General features: G+C 46.9%; 1 protein-coding gene across 1 annotated transcript; it reads left to right on the top strand.

The window, feature by feature from the left end:
* Window positions 1-1,244: 1,244 nt before the first annotated feature.
* On the top strand, window positions 1,245-4,580 carry EI90DRAFT_3131173 (uncharacterized protein; the record flags this gene model as incomplete). The annotated part of the gene is made up of 13 exons (XM_039064369.1): window positions 1,245-1,275; window positions 1,327-1,440; window positions 1,495-1,814; window positions 1,863-2,096; window positions 2,147-2,341; window positions 2,392-2,582; window positions 2,644-2,851; window positions 2,904-3,061; window positions 3,115-3,211; window positions 3,259-3,426; window positions 3,476-3,712; window positions 3,766-4,086; window positions 4,134-4,580. The coding sequence occupies 13 exons, from the start codon at window positions 1,245-1,247 to the stop codon at window positions 4,578-4,580; spliced, it is 2,721 nt and encodes a 906-aa protein (XP_038910831.1).
* Between the last annotated feature and the right edge of the window lie 10,683 nt (window positions 4,581-15,263).

The raw sequence follows: 15,263 nt of genomic DNA, 5'->3' as shown, positions 1-15,263 counted from the left end.
ACATTCCCCAAGATTTCTGAATTTTCCCTAATTTTCCCTGATTTTTTAGAAATTTTCCTTTTCTCAATTTTTTTTGAAAGTCCCCCATTTCTCCCTGAATTTTCTGAAATTTCCTTAATTTTCCCTGACTTTTTTTCAAGTTTTTAGAAACCCCCCAGTTCCCCCTCATTTTCCTCCCATTTCCCCCTTCATCCCCCCCCTCAATTCCCCCCCCCAATTCCCTCTGCAATTCTCCCCCCATCCCCCCCTTCAATTTTCCCCTCATTCCCCCCCCCTAATTCCTCCTTAATTTTCTCCTCATTTCCCCCTCATTCTCCCCTCCAAATTTCACCCATTCCCCCCCTCATTTCCCCCCTCAATTACCCCCCATTTCCTCCCTCATTTTCCCCCTCATTTTCCCCCTCATCCCCCTCTTCAATTGTCCCCTCATTCCCCCCCCCAATTCCTCCTTAATTTTCTCCTCATTTCCCCCTCATTCCCCCCTCCAAATTTCACCCCATTCCCCCCCCTCATTCCCCCCAATTCCCCCCCATCCCCCCCTTCAATTTTCCCCTCATTTCCCCCTCATTGCCCCCTCCAAATGTCACCCCATTCCTCCCCTCCATTTCCCCCCTCATTCCCCCCCTCATCCCCCCCTCCAAATTTCCCCATTTCCCCCCTCATTTTCCCCCCATTTTCCCCCTCTCATTCCCCCTCCCAATTCCCCCCTCATTTTCTCCCTCATCCCCCCCAATTCCCCCCCATTCCCCCCCCTCAATTCTCCCCTCACCTTCCCCCCCTTTCCCCCCTATTTTCCCCCTCATTTTCCCCCTCATTCTCCCCCTCATTCTCCCCCCCATTTCCCCCCATTTCCCCCCATTTTCCCCTAAGTAATTTCGGATTAACCCTATTTATAACCCTAAATTCAGTGTATATATCAATTGGGTTCTTGGTGTGCAGTGCCACATGAGGGGTTGCAAGTTAAGTAGACTGTTGTCCAGTTGACCCTAGGGTAGGAACTTGACTGTGGCCAGTCACATGATACTGTAGTCAAGCTTTTTATTTTTTTAAATTAAACATGGGCTCAGGGTGCTCATAGAGCTAATAGTCCTCTGTGGGCAAATATATCTCTATGAGCTCTCAGAGAGGGGGACCTGCAATTTTCAAAGTTCATAGCTCTGTGAGCTCTAAAAGCTCTGAGAGCTCTGAGAGCTCTATGAGCTCTCATACCTCCTGGTTGGGTTTGCTGATGTGGGCCATCCGAAATGAGTACAACACCAATTGCTGGTATCCCAGGTGTGTTGGCTCAACATGACTTCTAGTGCTTTGCTCACCTGGGTTGCTCAGTACAAACAGTTGTAGGATCAAACACTCTGGAAGATGTGTCTTCAGAACCATTGGGACCATTAGAAGATGCATCACCTTCAGAGCCATTAGGATCATTAGAACTGGTAGCTCAAGGTATGCTGTGCCATGGTATTCCCATCACTACACTCTCATGACAATTATGAGCAGAGGCTCCTTCACAGTCACTAAAAATTGAGTTTCACCACAGTTCTGGCATTGCACCAAAGATAGCCCCATTTGAAATGGGAACATCACACTTTGATGCAAAGACTACTCCAAATACCAACCCATTTTCAAATCCTTGGGCACCCTTTGTGACCAAGGCAGACTTTGAATTCGCAGAGCTGGTGACTGGGGATAACTGCTCAATTCACTCAATAGAAACACACATTAAAATCCATATGCAAAGTCCCCAGCCAGCCATCACCTTTACCACTCATAAAGAATTTGAAAAAACGCTCAACAAAGCTGCAGAGCTTCTTACAAATGTGCGCCCCATTCCAAACCTATATTTCTCACAGCTGATGTGATCCTAGTTTGAGGAGTGTACTGTGATGGTCTCAGTTGCTCCATCAGATGAGAACTCTGAAATTCGGCCTCATGTCCTCTTTCGCAAAAATGTGCATCAGTACCTAACTGACCTACTTTGTGATCCACTATACATCCATGAAGTAGAGTGGATGCCCCAGAAGACATACAAGTCAACAGGTGGAGGTTGGATGCGATTTATTAGTCAGCCCTGGACTGCTAATGAATTTTGGGACATCACAGTATGCTTCTTATTGTTGGCAATTATCTTGCAATAACCATTCCCTGGTAGAATGATCTCCCAGAACAGGATGATGGAACGCCTTCAGTGTTGCTTGCACTTTCAGTGTATTCTGACAAATCCCAACTGTCCAGCTTTGGGACAGTCAAGGCATATCCAGTCATTTTGCGTGTTCTCAATGTCCACAGCAATATCAGGAACACAATTGGATTTGGAGGTGGCCACTTAATTGGACTCCTTCCTCATGTAGAGTATATATAAATGTCTTTTTTTTGGCTCTAATTGTATCCTTCCAGGTTGAGGAAAGAGCAGAAGATAAATTTGACTTTGCAACATATCGCCAGAACCTGGTCCATTGCAGCCTTGCTGAGGTGTTTGAATCTCTCAAAAAACCCAGTCAGTTTGGGACCCGGCTCCAGTGTGGCGATGGGAAGATGCGTCATATTTATTTTTACCTGAAGGATGCTGCTGCTGATGGGGAGGAGCAGTGAGTGACACCCCACAATTACAATTGAAGCTAATATATTGAGGGTACTCCATTTGTTTAGAACCATGTTGACAGGCACATTGGGGCCAAATGCAAATTATCCTTGTCCCCACTGCAAGGTTCACACAAGTAAATTATCCTCCCTGACAGTCAAATGGCCTGCCTGGACATCAGAAGACAGTCACTCAACATTCCAATCTGCAATGTCTGCCTCCACAAAGAAAAGGGCGACTGGGATCCTCTCAAGTGCTGGCTTGGCTGGGGTTCCAGTATGACTCAAAATTATCCTGAATTGTTTTTTCCCTAATAAACTGAGTCTAGAATGCATTCTGGGCTCTAGGGAGTGATCCTCATGCAATGGTTTCATATGATAAACTTCACTTCAATGATTTAGGCCTCTGGGGTGACCACATTTGGCCATTATGCCAGGGAATCATTGAAGGATATCCAAAGTTTATTAGAGGAAAATTTGAGCAGCGGTGAGCTTCTCAAATGGATGATAACTGCAAGTCACTAAAATCAGGAATTTTAGGATATCAGAGATTCCACGGTGGCCAGAATTGAACCACTTTAAACACTGCCTTTCAATGTCATTCTCAGATGGCACAAAATATAGTCACCTTCTCAAGGTGAGGAAGTATTATCCTAATATTATGCCAGGCTAATATGGTGTCAGGTTGTTCTGCATGGGCTCCATGATTTGAATGAAGCACTATATCCCCTTTCAACACTTATTCGCACTCTTGCAGAGTTCTCAGTCCTTATTTCTCTTGAGGTGCATACTGATGAAACTCTTCAGTGGGGCCATCAAGTTGTGCAGCAGCTTGAAGATGCAATGAAACAGGTATGAACTCAGCTCAAACACACCTGACAACAAGTCTCACTCTTGTTAGCCATTTATCATCCCTGAAACACTAGTGGGGACAGTAAAAAAGGCATACACTAAGTCACTGTTACCCAATGGGCAGAAATCTTGGTCCTTCCCCAAAGCCCATGCTGTATCCCATGCATTTGATGATGTATGCCAGAAAGGTGCCCTCATCCATGTCAGTACCAAACCAGGTGAAAAACATCATGGGGAATACTGGCAGGTCTATCTGTCAAGTAACAAAAAAAATGTCAACAAGCATGTATGTAAAGTTTCTAGCAGTATCTTGGGTTACTTATGTTATTTTGGATCCAGATTGTACTCAAGGACCAACATAAGGCAGTCCTAAAATTAGTGAGGCAGAATGTTGAGCATGCAGAAGAGTATGATGCTCAGCAGCAGATGCACATGGAGTCCCATGAAGACCACCACCCTGAGGAGATAGATGAGAACAATGAGGTTGTTCATATTAAATTATGCAGCCCATGCAAACGCATCTATGGCCTCACTCTTGCCATGGTTGAACAGGAACAAAGCATGGTGCAGCCTGCCACCTTCAAGGATTTCCGGCAGAAGACACTCCATTTCCTTGAAACAGTGTATGGGCTGACAACCATAGTTCCTAGTGCTGAGAATGTAATTTCCATCCATTTTTGATGGCCTAATACTGATTCATTCCATAGATCACAGAGTACCGCTTGCTTGAAGTTGCATATGAGTCACAAGTTCACTGGTATACCAATCGTGACCTACTCCGGACCCATCCAGATTTCCATGGGCAAGCCCATTATGATTCCATAATGGTGGACACAGTTGGTGGGCCATCTTTTGCTTGGCTGGTCCTAATGTTTTCCATCACACCTTCAAGTAACATTGGTAAGGTCCAACTTGCCCTCATTCGCTACTACGTCCCTGTCCCCCCAAGTTCCTGCCCACCTTCAGCTAGAGCTGCAGGTTTCAGGCGATTCAAACTCAGTGAAGAAGGTTCCTCCGCCATCATTTCATTGGAATCTGTCATCCATGGAGTGTTAATGGTTCCCACATTCTCTGACTCTGGCACTGCAGCAAGCACATTTTTTGTCAATGACCTCATTGATGGTGACGTGTTCATTCGGATGAAGCATTTTTGAAGATGTAGGCTATGTAGATTAATTCTAATATCAACTAGATCTTGACCTCCAGTCTGTCCCCCTGACAAGGCAACCCAAACTAATGTGAAATGAGGGCCAAGGGACAACTAGGGTGTTACGAGGATGGGGAGAACTTCTCCCTTCTCGAACTGTTCTTGTCACTGGAAGACAATCACAAGATCTTGTTTGTACCTTAACAGGATGTGTAATCAATGGGAGGTCCCAGTCGTGTATGAGAGTAGACGATCAAATCCCCATTGATCATGGTTCACAATGGAATGAGCTATTAAGGGTTTGATTACATGTAGTCGGAGATGTCAGGATAGATAGGTTGGCCACGGGTACTTGGCACTCCTCAGGGGAGCATACTGTGTGCACAGTTGCGACTTGTACATTGTGTGAAGATCCTGTATTGTTGCTATCGGTTACTTGGTGTTTGTAGTACGAACATACCAGTGGCAGGTTATAATCATGAGAGCCCAGTAAGGAATGGCTAGTGGGGCCTTTGGTGACTTGGCATTCCCAAAGGGAACGTACCATTGGCGGTGAGGTACAATGACTGACAAGGGAGGGACCAGATGGTTGATGGGCGGCTACTTGGTGCTTGTGCAATGAGCGTGCTGGCATCACAGGAATATGAGTCTCAGAGCAGTTGCGATCCCGAATACCATAATATGATGTCGTCCATCAAACACTGGAGGGAGAGCTAGGCGATGACATCCTGTGGGACATGGGTTCCAGTGAATGATACACAAGTCATGAGGCTTCAACTTGCGACTTCGAGTCCTTGCAGTGGGAACCACCAGATGACTTGACATAACCAGGCATATAGGACATATTGAAGGTTGTACACACACACACACACACATGTTCAGCTGAGTCACAGAAGGGGTTGTTACAAGAGACAATGCACAAGGTAGTTTGTAGCAAGTCATGGTAGTTAGCAGGAACTGCCTCCATGTAAGCGTAGTTAAGGTTGAGTTCGCAAGTGATCTCACGATAGTCAAGTGTTGCCTCACACTCCCAGTCCATTGAAGTACGCTGTATGAAGCTGTATTTATCAATGGGGGGGGTAAAAGGCTCGGGAAGCCTTTATCCCCTCTCATGTAGGTTATATATACATAATGTAATTACATGTGATTAGTGCGGCTTGGGACTGCATGGTAAAATGAAGGTATCGCACTGGGTACAAACCTGACATGATAAATAAGGAATGAATAGGGAGGGCCACGAGTATGTGGCCTATCTCCCTTACACTTCAGCAGTTTCCATACATGACGTGTGACTGTCTACAAATGGAATGGTTGCAGGAAATCTCGCAAAATGCAACAACCTTGGCCAGCACCAAAACCCTGATGGGGAAAGCTTTTCATGAGGGGGGGGGAATGGAATAGGATGGGAGAGGATAGTAGGGTATCAGGAAAGAGAGCGAGAGAGTGAGTGAGTGATAGAAAGGGGAGGTCTTTGACAATGTGATGGATATGGTCATTGGAGACTCTATATGCATAACATAGGGGGCACAGCACTCCTTTAGAGTCACTGAGGCCAAAGGCCCTACCCTTGGGCCTTGTCCCCTCACCTCCAGCATCCTCAGCCTGTTGCATCTATGTTAAAAGTTGAGCTTGAATCATGTATTTACTGTTGTTTACATCAGGTTAATAGACTTAGCAGTCTACTTCCATCACAATCTCTTGCTGGTGTAACCTTGTTTTTCAACAGTCTAGCCTCACACAGTGTCACAACCTGGTGTTCCCCAGGGTCAGACAACCTCCTCCCCAACCTTTTCCCATTCCTGAACACTCCCCACACACTCCACTCGCCACCCATCACCATCCAACTACTCCCCACCATGTCTTGACGTTCCCTCCCCTAATTGTCGTTGAATGATCTAGCGCTGCACCCTCTTGTTCCATGTTTCACCACACCCTTCTATCTTGCAGCAAAGGTCACAGTTAACCTTCGCTGTCTTGACCATGTGCTTATTTGTTTGTTTTCCTTTTCTTTTCTCCACCTGCAATCTCCATGAGATCTGGCAACTTATTTTCTATTCAGTTCTTTAGTGCTTATAAACAGCTTGTACCCATTGCTTGTACAGTAGTTCGAAATCAACTAGAACATCCCCCCTAGCTTGCTTCTGTCCCCTGTAAGACCTCTGCCATCTGAAGTATCGGGACCGCATCGAGAACAAGGCACAAGGCTCCTCCCTGAGTTGTTGAAGCCGAAATCCCAGCCCACTCACCTAGCAACCTCTGAGATCAGTGAGGTTGATCCTCACTAAAGCTCAGCTGTGAACGGGAAGCCTTTATTACTAGCAGCTATGTACGGTCACTGATGGCTACTATCAGCAAGACTTTGCACAATTCTGACACACAGCCTTGGTGTCACGACCTGGCAATTCCCACAGCCAGGTGACCACTCCCCACACCTTCTCCCTCCTCCGCTTTGACCCCGTCAACTCCGCTGCCCACCCAACACCACCTGAACAAGCCCGTCACCCCTCCCCGTCACTGCTACCTGTTCCATGGCCCGTCACAGGCCTATGAGTCATTCCTTATCACGCTTGTTTTTCTTGACAGCCATGCACGGCCGTCCTTCTCCCACGCTCTTTGTTTGTTTTCATTCCTTCTTAAGCCCACCTGCAATCTCCGTGAGATCTGGCGACTTATTTCTATTCATTCCGTTACACTTAAATACCAGTTGTATACTACCTCGTACTTTAGTTCGAAAATCAACTAGGGTTACCCCCTGTGCCTCCTGTCTGACCCAGTCGCACCTTCTGTCCTCTGAAATATCGGGGCCACGTCAAGTACGAGGCGCAACACTCATGAACGAGTCGTTGAAGCTGAAACCCTGCTTTTGCCACAATTGTCATCCCTGCCCTTAACGGGCTGTTACGCCGGAGTAGCGGACCTTAACGGTCGCTGACGGCGAGTCACGGTAACATTCTCCCATGCCCTGACACTTGGCCTGCATCAGCCACCCTTTGCACTGACCCCCAGATCAGTATCTAACAGAAACAGGCTGTCAGGGATTGGCAACAACCCTGGACCCTAGGCCAGCTGCACATATGCATGTGGGAAGTACCATACTAGCACATAAAGATCACCTGTGACTAGGGCTCCTAGCGGATCGGATCAGTCCAGATCTGGATCAGAATCCACAGATTTTTAGAGGTTTGAAACAAAAACCGTATCTGTCATATTCATCCTCCACCACCACCTTCCATCACCTCTGCCTCCATTCTCCTTTTGGGTTGTTATCCATTAAACCTGTAACCCAAGTTGCCAGTAATATTCAGTTGACTAACCCTTGACCCTGTTATGTCAGCTCCACCCAGCCCCTGCCATTTATGGGCCTGCCACCTAGACTTCCCATGTATCTATATATACCATACTTGTAGATACCGGAAACCCTAGTCAATAATCAACCAAAGTTTCCCCCTTTTCTAGTAGACTCTTCTGTTCACAAATTAGGGCCCCAACATGTTACTGGGCACAGTGCTCCTGGCCTGAGTCGCTGAGGCTGCAGCCCTCTGAAACACTGAGTCATCTTTCCCACTTTGAATCCGGTCTTTGACAGTATCCAGCAGTTAGAAATCCACAGATATGCAGATCAACCGCAGATTATTGATAATATGTTCCAAAATTGTATTTTGTTAGAATGACCCTGATGAGAGCTTTCTAACAATATCAAATATGTCCATATTGGTGGAGAACTGACAGGGATATGGGGAAAATGGCACAAAAGAGGGTGTCAGATGCCAAATTTGGAAATAACAGGTCTGAGTGGTTAGATAGGACTTGGAAAAATTGGGAAAAAATATGGAAACATAGGAGGGGTATCTAGGAAAGTGGGATATATTTTATCCACAGATAATCCACCTATCTGCAGATTAGAAACTGCGGATATTATCCTCTCAAAAGCCAAATCCGGATCCGCAAATTTTCGGATAAATCTGCAGATATCTGAGTGTCATCTGATCCACTAGGAGCCCTACTTGTATGCAAGTTCTTATTGTATTTACAGACTGCACATATGTATAGGTAAAGGAACAATGAATCAGTTCTCTTACTTGAGACTGAGACCACACATATAGCTTATTTTCATTACACATCCGGACTAAAAATACTTATGTAGCACATTGGGTGTTTGTTGGCATGCAGTATAAGTGCCATTTATACCATGCAAAATGGATTTGAAGTCCCATTGTAACAGGGTGCCCAAACATTGAGATGCATTGCAATGCATTGCAACGCGTCGCAACGGATATCACGTGACATTGCGGATCTGTAACTTTTCCGACAGGGTCAGTGATGGGGGGTGGCAAGATGCCGTGGTCCGGGTGCTACTAACAATCAACAAAAATCTCTAAAAATTAACACTCACTCCTGGTCACTCTGGACAATCGTCAGGAGTCTACTGGACGCGCTCTGGCGTAGCTAAGCTTCTAGACAAAATGATACTGCAATTTTGGGAGGCCCCTTCTGAGGGGGGATGTCATATCCATACATACCCGACCCCGATCCGACTCCTGGACCCCCATCTTCATCACCTCTGGAGTCCTACCCTACTTCCATTTGCTCAGATACTCACCTTCAGACGGAACATCACCCCTCTCGCCACCCTCCTCCTATTACTCCCCCTCACTCCTCCACCCTTCTGTCCCTCTCCTACCCTACTTCCGTTCACTCCGATACTCACCTTCAGACTGAGCATCGCTCCTCTCACCACCCTCCTCCTACCATCAAACCTCCAGCAAGTTATGACCTTCCGCTGCTGCCCCGTACCCTGTACTCGGACACCACTCGTACCTTCGCTTCGAGATTCTGTCATAGTTCCGACCTCGGACTTTGACTCCACCTCGGCTTAAGTCCATTGCATTGGTGACCTCATACTCTGTAAACACCATTGCCAACATTCCTTGGACTTTCAACCCCACCTCTGTAACCTCCGTAACCTCTGTAAGCTCCACAACCTCTGAGCTCCATGGATCATACTCAGCACTTTCACCACTTGTAATGTATCTTCCATGCTTTCCCCTCATCCTTATTTGGACAGCTGCTTCTCTCCATTCTAACCAGTTAGTCATCATCCCCACTTCGCCTCATCCTCCTGCCCCTCTGGGCCTTGCCCTCCCTATCTCCTTTCAGATGTACCACAGGCTCTAACCTATGACCTTTGGTGCCGATCCACTTCCGTCATCCCTTTGTCCCTGTTTGGATGCCTTTGTTCCGATTTGGACCCCCTTTGATTTCCTTGTGCTTTCGTCTCCCTATTATATACAGGTGCTTGTACATACTCGTTTTGGACCTTCAGTCTACAATCGACCTGAAATGCCCCCTAGAGACTTCCTGCTCACTGCCTCTGAAATTAAGGACCAAATGGACAAACAGCAATGGCACAGCGCTCTGCATGAGTCACTGAGGCCAAGGTCCCTCCACACTAAGTCTCCGATTCCACTCCGGAGTCATCTGAATCCGCCCATATCTAACAGTATTTCGGACTCCCCGTTGCTGTTGTCTAGTTCCGACATCAAGCACCTGGTGCCCGACTGCCTCCACCTTCCGCAGTCGACCGCACCCTCCGTCTTGGCTTCAGGTAAGCCATCCACCCCCCACCTTCCTTCTTCCTCGGTCCCTTGTCACTTTGCAGCACTCACCATCTGCTGCATCACATGGGAACCACTTTCCATCATGCGGACCAGTATGGTCCGTACTCTTCGGCACTGTCGGACACGTTTGACACGCGCCCTGACACCACTCTTAGGTCCCTGGGAGCCGCCTTCTATCACCTTCACTCCCACACCTCGCCCCTTGTTTCCCCCCTGCCTCTCGGTCCTTCCGGACCTCCACTCCACATGAGTCGCTGAGGCCAAGGTCCCTCCTTGCTAAGTCTCCGGTTCCCCTCCGGAATCATCTGCCCTCGCCCAGTTCTAACAAAAGGTATACCTCCTGAAGGACCCACAGCTCCACCATGACCTAGTGCAGCTACACCATGACGCACAGGCGATGGGGACCCAGGGCGGTGGAAAACCTAGAACTCGTCTCCTGCAACTACTGGTGGCCCTGGATGGCAGAGTACATCATGCAGTACATTTGCAGGTGCAACACCTGCAACTGTGTCAAATCCTTCCCCTCCTGCAAAGTGGGGAAGCTCATCATGAACAAGATCCCCACCTGCTGCTGGCAAGTGATCTCAGTGGACATGATTGGAGGACTCCCTGAGTTGAAGGGCTACAATGCCATCCTGGTTGTAGTGAATCACCTATCCAAATGCATCCATGCAATCCCAACTTTTCCTTGAACATGTCTGGAAGCACCACAGTCTCCCTGAAGAAATCCTCAGTGATAGAGGGAGCACCTTTGTCTCATGATTCTCGAAAGAACTTGTGGACCTCCTCAGCGTCAAGCTCACCCCTTTGATGCCCTACCACCCCCAGACAGACAGGCAGACAGAGCAAGTAAACCAAGAGGTAGAGGCCTACCTTTGGGTATTTGTCAACCACTGCCAATATGACCAGACTGGCTCCCGCTAGCGGAATTTGCCTATAATAACCACATCCACTCCACCTGCTGAACCCCCTTTGAGCTCAATACTGGCCAACACCCCAGGATGGGGATGGAGCCCATGAACTGTAGGAGAAATAACGGTCACCCTATGAAAACTCATTATGGAAATATGTCAGATAAACCACAAAAAACCCTATACGACAAGTATATATCAGAAAATAGAAGAACCTGAATTTTAATGAATTTTAATGAATTATTATGACTACATACAATAAATCAGAAGAAAGAAAATTAATAAAAATACTTCAAGCTTAGCACCAACAAGACGGAATGCTTGGGGAAATTTATAGCGAATATTGAACAAGGAACTAGGACAATCGAGCAAGATTTGACTATAAAACCAACCAGAGAACCTCCATGAAAACTACTTTCCCATGCCTGCACATGTAGCCAAGGCTGGAAGTACCATGGAACAAGAATTCCTTAGGAACCAATGCAAAATTCAAAGTCATGTTTATAATAGGGAATGTAGATGTCTCCCAAACGGACCCAATGAAAGTAATTTCAGGGAAAACTACGCATAGACGATGGAGATATGACTGAAACTCTCGGAAAACGAGGACAACGTTTCAAAGGAAAGCGCAAAGAACAAGCAGTAATGACCGAGACGAGCTTGATGGCCCATTAGAAAGGAAGGGATCTATTCTTAATCTACCCAAATTTTCATAATAAAAAGTTCACACATCAATGAGATATTCATTAATGGGATGAGCAACATCAAAGTCACGGCTCAGGGAAAAGACGACGTTCACGCAAGATCCATATTTAAAACACACAACGAAATTTACATGGAAAATATGATAAATTGGAAACTATCGTTATGCAAAGTTTCAGCCCAAACGGTCCAGCCATTGTGAAGTTACACCAATGATGGGAATATAGAAATCCGCATCATGCTTAAAGACATGTGAGGGTGACAATGCGAAGGGAACTGGCTGTCAGAACCGAGATCCGCACTTCAGCAGATCGTGAAGACCAATTTCTGTCTGAATAAGGAAGACCCCAGTCAAAACAAAGCACAGAATGTACAAAAACACCTTAGATCATGAGGGAAAAATCTGAAATAAATCATGGAAGCCTGTATTGAGGATACAAACACCCGTGCATACAATAAATTCCGAACAATTAAACAGAAATGGCACCCGCATACAAACGAGTATGGGAACAACACATGTGATTACCAAATGTGTGCACAAACTTTTGCTAACTTGACTAATACCGAGAGATAGGATACAACTTTAGTACCATTGGAAAGAGGGGAATAAATGAAAATTTATGATGCCGAGAACGTGAAAAACCATTCACAAATGAATGAGATACAAGGACATGAAGTTAGAAACCTGAAAACGCATAGCTTCTAGAGGTCCAGAGCCCCAAATAAAATACATAAAAATATGATATCTTTAAGGACGACCTATTATAACGACGAACAATACATATGAAGGACTAGGATGCAATAATACAAATGGGAATCAGGGGAGATGGACGAAATCCACGAAATCCACTAAACTATGACGGACCATGGCAGGAATTTTAGGGAACGATATACTAATAAAGCAGAGAGCTATAACACATTTGTTTGATCAATTCTTGACTACTAGCAACTTTTTCTTTCGGTTCTAAACCTGAACAATTCACTCATTTATCATTTCAAGTCTCATTTCAACTAAATGTCACTTGATAAAAATAGAATAAATCAGCTGAAGGTCTCAGCACAGCCATATGCGCAGTAATGCGGAGTGTGAATTCAGAATCACCGAGTCATAGCAGACTTAATGTGTTAGAACTGGGCAAGGGTGGACAATTCCGGAGGGGAACCAGAGACTTAGCAAGGAGGGACCTTGGCCTCAGTGACTCATGTGGAGTGCTGTGCCATTGCTGTTTGTCCATTTGGTCCTTAATTTCAGAGGCAGTGAGCAGGAAGTCTCTAGGGGGCATTTCAGGTCGATTTTAGACTGAAGGTCCAAAACGAGTATGTACAAGCACCTGTATATAATAGGGAGATGAAAGCACAAGGAAATCAAAGGGGGTCCAAATCAGAACAAAGGTGTCTGAACGGGGACAAAGGGATGATGGAAGCGGGTTGGTACTGAAGGTCATAGGTTAGAACCTGTGGTACATCCAGAAGGAGATAGGGAGGGCGAAGCCCAGAGGGGCAGGAAGATGAGGTGAAGTGGGGATGATGACTAACTGGCTAGAATGGAGAGAAGCAGCAGTCCAAATAAGGGTGAGGGGAAAGTGTGAAAGATACATTACAATTGGTGAAAGTACCGAGTATGATCCATGGAGCTCGGAGATTGCAGAGCTTATGGAGGCTACAGAGGCAGGGTTGAAAGTCTGAGGAATGTTGGCAATGGTGTTTACATAGTATGAGGTCACCAATGCAATGGACTTAAGCCAGGGTGGAGTCAAAGTCCGAGGTTGGAACTATGATGGAATCCTGGAGCGAAGGTACAAGCGGTGTCTGAGTACAGGGTATGGGGCAGTGGCAGAAGGTCGTAACTTGGCGGAGGGTTGGCAGAAGAGGGTCGGAGGGAGGAGAGAGAAGAGAGGAGTGGAGGAGAGGAATGGTGTCAGGTCCGAAGGTGAGTATCGGAGCAGACGGAAGTAGGGTAGGAGAGTGACAGAAGGGTGGAGGTGTCATGAGGAGTCAGAGTGTCATATCCATCCCCAGCCATCGAATTCCGGTTCCTCCGATCCCTCCGGTCTAACTCCGCTCCTCCCTCACTAACCTCGGAGCTCCCGTATTCCGCAATCCTCTCGGTACCCCTTGATGGTCACCACCCCCTCATTTCAATTTATTACCTATGCCTCCCTAAGTATGGAGCCCCGAAGACTTCCGGACAGCTCCGACGTCCGCTAGTGCACTCCCGCCTCCGCTGGACAATACACTCGCCTGCCCTGCAGAGCCCACCTTCGGGCCTATCCCTCCTTTCCGTTTCTGGGTTATCGCCTGCCTTCCCGCTAACCCCGCAACCCGACTTGTCGGTAATATTCAGTCGGCTAATGTTTAAACCCCATTAGCTCCGCTCCATTTGGCTCCGCCAATTGCGGACCCGTCTTCGCTGTAACCATATATATATCCCACTTGTACATAGGTTACACCCCAGTAATAAAATCAACTAGAGTTACCCCCCTTCGGTTCTGATTGCCAGTCAGTAAGTTAGGGCATGGACGTGTCACTAGGCACAGCGCTCTTGGCAGAAGTCGCTGAGGCCAAAGCCCTCCGTCACAGAGACTCTCCCTCGTCTCGAATCTGGTCTCTGACACAGAGGAGGAGGGTGGTGAGAGGAGTGATGTTCGGTCCGAGGTGAGTATCAGAACAGATGGAGATAGGGTATGTATGGATATGACATAATGGTAAATAAGAGGAATTTGAAATAGAAAACTGCAACAAATGCAGCACAGTGTCAGGGGATGCGTGTGCTCATGCAGGTTGCTCCGATAACCTAATGTCATATCCATCCACGGCCATCGTCTTCCACTTCCTCCGATCCTTCCAGACTACCTCCGCTCCTTCTTCACTAACCTCGGAGCTCCCGTATTCCGCAATCACCTCTGCCTCCCTCGATGGTCACCACCCCCTCTTTTCAATATATTACCTACACCTCCCTAAGTATGGACCCCCAAAGGCCTCTGGACAGCTCTGACGTCCACTAGTGCACTCCCGCCCCCGCTGGGCAATTCACTTGCTTGCCCTGCAAGTCTACCTTCAGGCCTATCCCTCCTTTCCGTTTCTGGGTTATTGCCTGCCATTCCGCTAACCCCATAACCTGACTTGTTGGTAATATTCAATCAGCTAATGTTTAACTCCGTTAGCTCCCCTCCACTTGGTCCTGCCATTCACGGGCCTGCCCTCGCTGTAACTATATATATACTTAACTTGTACATAGGTTGCACCTCAGTGATAAAATCGACTAGAGTTGATCCCCCTTTAGTTCTTGTTGCCAGTAAGTAAATTAGGGCACGGATGTGTAACTTGGCACAGCGTTCCTGGTCTGAGTCGCTGAGGCTCCAGCCCTCCACCATGGAGACATCTCCTTGGTCTCAATCTGGTCTCTAACAGGGAAAGGGATGTCCCCATCTTAGGGTCAGCTATATACATGTAGAGTCC

The sequence above is a fragment of the Cantharellus anzutake genome, assembly GCF_015039405.1.
Source record: "Cantharellus anzutake strain C23 chromosome Unknown EI90scaffold_73, whole genome shotgun sequence".
NCBI lineage: Eukaryota > Fungi > Basidiomycota > Agaricomycetes > Cantharellales > Hydnaceae > Cantharellus > Cantharellus anzutake.
The sequence above is the reverse complement of the archived record's forward strand: the minus strand, read 5'-3'. Positions and strand labels throughout refer to the sequence as shown.